Source organism: Pygoscelis adeliae, unplaced genomic scaffold (assembly GCF_000699105.1).
Source record: "Pygoscelis adeliae isolate BGI_AS28 unplaced genomic scaffold, ASM69910v1 Scaffold245, whole genome shotgun sequence".
Lineage (NCBI taxonomy): Eukaryota > Metazoa > Chordata > Aves > Sphenisciformes > Spheniscidae > Pygoscelis > Pygoscelis adeliae.
The window spans coordinates 505362-512542 of NW_008824766.1; the positions used below are offsets into that span (position 1 = coordinate 505362).

Here is a 7181-nt window from a genome sequence, read left to right on the forward strand (position 1 = left end):
GGGAAGACACCTGAAAACTGTTGGTTAGAAGAAAGATTGGGGGGTACAGATTATGGGGTGGAGATGGCATAACCATGCACCACGGACATGGTGTAAATCTGAGGAGAGAGGAGTTACAGACAGCCCCTAATGTTGAGGTAGCAGACAAACAGAGATCCTGGTTCCTTCCCAAAACCCTGGGATATGCAGCCTGCAAAAGCTGCTAAGAGTGCACCTCCTAAATACATGGCAAGTCAGAGAAAGGAGTTCTGACCATTAACAGGGAAGTGAGGGCATTTAAAACAGCTTGAAGAGCAATGAGGAATAATATTTATCTCTGAAAATATTAGCACATAGAAAAGAAAAAGGAACATTTTTATTATCTCCTCATCTTTCTGTAACAGATTTTCAAGAGGAACAAAATGTACCCATAGCGTCATTGTTATTAAAAACCTTGGCTAGAATAAGGAGCAACAATCTTATTTTCTTCTGCTTTTCCTTTGACACTTCACAAAGCTCTTCTACTACAAAGTTAAGTATACATGAATGTCTGCCACGGCAAAAACAATAAGCACAGTTCATGACTGTGGCTTGTCTTTGTGAAGCAGTGGCACACAATATTTTAATATTAAAATGTTTTAATGCAGTTTTAATGTTAACACTTATTGGAAAAATTTGAACAAGCTAGGTATTAAAAAAGGTTGTACCACTGAACAGCTCTTACACTATCATTAAGTCATTTAAAATGTCACACCCCCAGGCACAGTTTCACAGACACTAGAAACTATCCTAAGCTGGTTCTGCTCCTGGGGGGGGGGGGGGGGGAAGGCTCCCCCTCCATTTAGGCAGAGGGAGGGGAAGGCTCCCTCTCCATTTAGGCAGAAGAGATTGAGCAGAACATTAATGGGCACAAGCAGCTAGTTATACTGCAGCCATCTGAAAAGGAACAAGAGGCTGGTGGAGTGCGAAGATAAAAGCCCTAGGGACTCTGAGCTGCTTATCAATAAGATCAAAGATCTTTAGATATGGGGTTAAAGCCCATGATGTAAATCAACGATGTGGCTTAGGTGTATCATCAAACTGCCCATCTATCAACTAGCTCTTACAAAAAAGGGAAGTCCTCCCTTCCTTCTCTTTTCCCCATTTGTTCTCATGATCCTGTCTGATGCTTCTCCTAAAGGAGAAGCTGGCTAAGCCAATTCACTCTACGGTTATAGGAGCATCACTGACAGCAGAAAGGAACAGAGCACATGTCCAGAGCTGAGCAACACCACCACTCCTTTTTAGCTAAATTAAATTGGCTAAGATGTGCCATCAAACCACACTCAGGACATTAACTTTAGGGTGGTGGTTTTTTTTTTTTTAACATTCAGTTAGCATTTTAACAGATACACAATTAATCATACTTGTGCAGCTATCACTGCGTAACCACGTCATTCACCAGCATTTGAGATCAACAAAACCTTATGTATTGCCATATTCTTATAAAAGCTTGGACACATTATGTTTTGTCTTTACTATCTCACATTTGTTGTTCAACATACAGCCTAAGTGGTATTGTCTTTTGAGATAGTTACTGTAAAAAACCCAAACATTAATACTTACAGTTCCAGGCCTTGTGAAGTCAATACTATGTGCTACACTTTGTCTGATCTGATTGCTAAACAAGCGAACACAAACACTTTGAAGATACTCTGGTGTGATCTAAAAAGTAGGAAACATAAAGAGAGAATAGGACTATATAAAACATACACTTTCTACCAGACAAGTGTTTCTATATTAAAGGTTTGTGGTTTGTTTTTTTTTAAGAGGGCAAGAAATCACACACCTGAGACTCATCGATGCAAGCACAAGGTATACACTGCAACTACAGTTCTGTTCAGAAATTAAGAAAACTGTAAACTCCCTTCATCTGAGAATAGTTATGCTATTCACAAGACTAATGCTAAACACTTTCAGAGTCTAGAAGAAAAACAGAATTTGTCACATCTGTGTTTGAATACAGATTTTCCTCAATCAAAAGGTAAGTTGTCCAACAGTAAATATGAAGCAGTTTTGTGCTTTAGACTTAGACAATGATATGCTGATGTGTCGTCTAGCTAAAGAGCAGAACTTACACGACTGTCTTGTACAGCAGAGAGAATAAATATTAATTACACAGTACAGCACTTTGTGTTTCAATGCAAAACATCTCAGCGGGTTTAGGTTTTTTGTTTTGGGAAATCTACACCACAATAGAACTGCTTGATTTCAGAACAGTTATTAGCTTCCCCAGAACAGAGGTGAGAGAACTGAGATTATAGAAACACGGATGGGGACACTTCTGATATTCTCAGACCTATAGCGAGACAACAAAGCCCTTCAAATTCAGAATGCTGTAACTTCAACACGATTTTATTCAGTACCCAACTCCACTTTGGATTCAGAAGTGGCAGAAACCAAGATCCATAACGAAAGAGCACCCTCAGCTGGATACACTTGGGAAGGATCAAATGACTGCCCAGGAACTCCGAGGTCATTCTCCCTGCTAACAATTCACAGCTCTTTTAAAAGCATCTAGAGGCCACTAACATCTACCATAATAATAATCTTCAGGTTACAGTTATAGTACTGAGGCATGCTCGCAGAGAAGACGGCACAAAAGATGAAGCATAAAATCATCTTTGTATAAAAAATATCCATAAGAAAGTTGTACCTTCTCCAGTCACATGTGTGGCCTGTTTCACACAGTGAATAACTCATTCACTCCTACCCCAGTTCCCTTTACCAATTAAATTAACAAGTTCAGCTTAGCAGAACAGAGAGCAAAGCTCTTCCTCACCAAAATTTTAGATGAGAAGATTGGTTTCCACCACAGTGTAACTTAAAACAGACTTGGCAGCAGTTTTAAATATACAACAACCTCTGATGGGCTGGATTGCAGTCAGTAATCACAGAAATGCCCTCTAATCACTGCTGATGCCAAAGCTCAAAAGGGGACTCTCACAAAAGATCTGAGATGTCTTGTGAGATGGTGATAGTTTCTTCAAGATTTCTGAGCCAGCACAATTCAACCCAACTTCTGCACTAACTTTATCCTAGTACACAGCAGCAACGGAAGAATCTCTCATCCAAAGCGCTGTGTTTCATTAGTAAAGAGACACAGTACTTACAGAAATGATCATAACTACAAAGTTTAATTCACATTTTAGTGGCGTTCTCTCTCCATTTTCGGGGGGGAAGTACACATCTGAGTCATCTCTTACCATCTTGCCATTGACTGTGGCCTCCAAGGAATCCACCAGCTCTGCAGTGACTCCTATGAGATTATGGTAGTCCGCCTGCATTTTGTTAAATCGTTTCAGGTAGGTCATGGTCCTATGCTCAGATTCCACTAACTGTTGGTGAAGATGTTGCAACATTTCTGTCAATATAATAATAAAAAAGAAATAACATCACCTTTTCAACCGAAAGGACAAAAGAACCCACAAGCATTTTTACTGCTCTGAAGGGACAACTTCAACTGCTGCTGTGGAATTATTTTTATCCACGGGGCGGAATTTCACTGCAAGGATAATTCCACACTACTAGTGTGATTTCATTTCATCACAACAGCTACAAGTATTTATTTTGCCTTAATTGCCCAAAGAAACAATTGCTTCACAGTTACAGCAGCAATACAACTATTAGACAGTAAACATCCCTGAATACATTTGTGAAGAGGATACTGTTTTAAAGGACTGTTAATACAAGAAGTTCCATGCTATCAGAGACAAAACGAGGCTGTGGGCATCGAATCAGAAGAATATATGACAAAATGCAGCTCAGACTTGGTTAACTGAACTTGCTATCTGCAGATGAGATTCATACACTATCTTCTACATTTACTAAAGTAACTGGGTAAAAAACATTATCACACTGAGCAACTGGAAAGTTCAAGCAGCCACTTCAAAGATAAAACAACAAAACAGAAGAACAACAGTACCCAGAGATTCATGCCAGTGTTTGTTAGATTACACTGTGAGGCTGGGTGTCTTCTCCAGTTAATTTATAGAAATAGACCACTGATATTTAGGTTATGTAGTGCTTTGCTTATTTTAAAGTAAATACTAAGTCTTCTATCTTTTAAGGAAAATGTGGCAACTCACAGAAAGAACGCCAAACATTCAAGTTATCCAGTTCCTCATGTGCTATTAAAATATTCACTGAGTTCCTCGAAGTTGCAGGGAATTCTCTACTTCATTCTCTACTTCTATACAAAATTTTTCAGGTGATTCCATCACTTACTGGTTGATGGTAAGCTATATTAGTTACTTTTAGTACCTTTAGTTTCTGAAAATAACTCAAATTTTTCTTTTATTTCTGTCTAAATTAAAAAAAAAAAAGTTATGTTCCTGATACATTTTGTTCCATTGGGTTCAATTACTTTAGAGACGAAAGAAGCAAACTAAGCACCAAAATCCGTATCCTCCATCCCAGTCTCAGCCCTAGCCAAATTAGCGTTCTACATGGAAGTCAGGCATGGAATCTGGAGCTGTGTACCGCAGTGCTCATCTTCATGAGCACTGTACAAAACTATGAAGGGAGGCACAATAATTCTATTGTTACTGCTGATGTTTATATATTTTGCTAGAACATTATGTTTTAAATTAGTTTGCTGAGAAGCCAGTATTGCTCTAGTGTTGTGAAAATGGCATCATGCCCATCGGCAAACAGACTGAATAGTTGCCATAGGACTTTCTGTTAAACAATGGGCAGGAATCAGCTTGACTACAGGGTTTCAGACAGAAGCAGGATTCATTTTCACAGATTTAAAATATTTTCGGGTCAGAGTAGAGCATTCCAAACAGCACAATATGACACAGTTTAGGTCCAAACAGACCCAGAGGGAAGAAAAAGTAAGTAGCTAAGATGCAAAATTGGAAACTAGAAAAACTAGTTCCTATTCCTGGCTTTGAACAGACTTTGCCCATGATCTCTGAGGAAACCATTATCCTTTTTCATGATTCACTGTCTCTTTCCATAAAGATGTAGATCATATGTTCCCGTAACATAGAAGCATTGGGAAACGTTATGATATAAGTAGAAATCTTTGGGATCTTCATTTGGAGAATCCTAAGCAGTACAAAGTTTCACCACACAATTACGGTCTGTGTTTAAAAAAACCTCAGAATAGAATACCTTGCAGCTATGATAAACAAGCTCTGGAGAATTTAGGTGTAGTTATTTAAAAACTGTCCCTTGCCATTTGCTCCCCTGCTCTCTGAACTCCGGCACGAACCTCTGCTGTCCCATGGCAGCTGGCATAAGGGTGGTAATCTTAAGCAGAGGGAAAAATGGGGAATGGAAGTGCCGTATTAGCACCACGGCTTATCTGGTAGAGCCTTCACAAGTCGTCCTCTACAACGGCGATCTAATTATATTGCAGGTAGTGATGTACTACTACATGCACAAATATCTGCCAAACAACTTCCGACAAACTGCTTCAAAAAGCAATAAACACGTGACCCTATGAGATGCAAAACTGCCAGAAAAATACTATTCAAATACAACTGTTCATAAAGCTTTTATTACAAATTAAAAAGATCAAAGTCACTAGGTAGCTCTATGAATTCAGATGTTGGAAATTGCTTTAAAAACCTGTCACATCGTATGGATATTTAGGGTTTCTGAAATAGGCTGCTTTCATCTCATTTATATGAAAAGCAGTAGATGGGCAGAACAGCTTATTTTTACTTTCAGAAAATTTAGCAAAATTATCTTTTTAATAGGATCTTTTAGAGAAAATGTGCATTAATAGACTTTAGCTATAAATTGACAGTCTTAAAATAAAGCATGGAATACAGAGAAGGTACATTTTCTTAATTCTAATCTGTATTTTTTCAAAATTTGTGAGTTAAGGGGAAAAAAAAAACCAACAGAAGTTATTTTACCCTCACAGCCTCCTCCCCTCTAAGAATGGCTGCTGAGAATCATTCATGAATCACAGCACTCTGCACCTGCAGGATTTGTGACTGACACCTGATATCAAACTGCAAATCAAGCCACCCTTATGATATTTTCCTTATACTTTCTAGGAGGGAGCCAAAACTGGTGTGAAATAAGAATAGAAGCCAAGACAAGCCACAGATCCTGTTCAAATCCACCAAAATGCACTTGGAAAAAAAAAAAAGAACACTAGAACAGCTCCCAGTAACATCAAGTAATCTTGCTGAGAACGCCAAACTTTTTACAATTCTTTAAGCTGTTAAAACCATCTCAACTGCAATCAATATTCATCAACTTAAAAATCAGAAGTTAAGACAGCTTCCAAAGACAACCCACATTATTCTTCCTTGATAATAATTAAACTTTGATTTTATTTTTATTCCACAGCCATCACTGCTAAAGTGCTACCACAGCTTTAATATGAGACTGCTCCAAAACAAGAATATTTTTCTAAACTAATAAAGATTCTGAGAGCAACCATTGCACAAAACTAGCCACTTTTCAGCGCTTTATTCCTTTGCCTAGATGAGCAAATTGGAATACGTTTTTATTTAACTGTGATACAACACATTTGATTCAGAATTTCCAGTGGGCATATCTAGAGTGTGACTTTCACTCAGAGGAAAGTTGGAAGCACCAAGTCATGAAACATAAACCTACTCATAATTTGCTTGCTTTTCATAGCCCAGTGGGGAGAACTTCCAGTTGTGAAAATTCGTCTTCCAACTACAGTCAGCAGAAAAAACTACATAACCAAAACTCAGTGCAGCTCATGAATGCTAGTTTTTGCAACTAAGAATCAGGGTCCAACTTACCTCTTGCCTGTTAAATCCAGGGATTATCAATTATAAACACTGGTCTTTACTGAGAAAAGAGAGTCAAAGAGAAGAATCACAAAGCCTTGACATACCTTGCGTTTTTTATATCACTATTGTCTCACATGTAAGTAATTTTACTAAAAAAGGAAAAATATTTAATTAAAGTTTCTCTTACCAAGAGGGCAGGAAGCTTTCATCATTGACATGTAGCTGACCCAAGTACAGACAGCTGTTGGAAGAGCTGGTCCTGTGCTGCCCCATTCCCCCCTTGCATCCCTGCCATATCCCCATAACCAGTAACAGCATTCATGCAGACAGATCAGGGAGCTACCAGTCAGGTAAAAATTAATATTTAGTTGCTTGTTTAAAATGTTAAATCATTGCCATCTGAGTCAGGATAGGGGACAAGGAAAGAGT

The 7181-nt window shown here is 38.4% G+C and overlaps 1 protein-coding gene across 1 annotated transcript in view; it reads right to left on the reverse strand.

Moving 5' to 3' along the window:
- ARMC9 (armadillo repeat containing 9) overlaps positions 1 to 7181 on the reverse strand; it is a 70571-nt gene that overhangs the window by 50659 nt on the left and 12731 nt on the right. The window contains exons 7-8 of the mRNA XM_009323592.1: positions 3225 to 3382; positions 1585 to 1683 (exon numbers count right to left, since the gene is read on the reverse strand). Of these exons, the coding sequence (XP_009321867.1) occupies positions 1585 to 1683; positions 3225 to 3382 (257 nt within the window). The remainder of the gene's footprint in view (positions 1 to 1584; positions 1684 to 3224; positions 3383 to 7181) is intronic.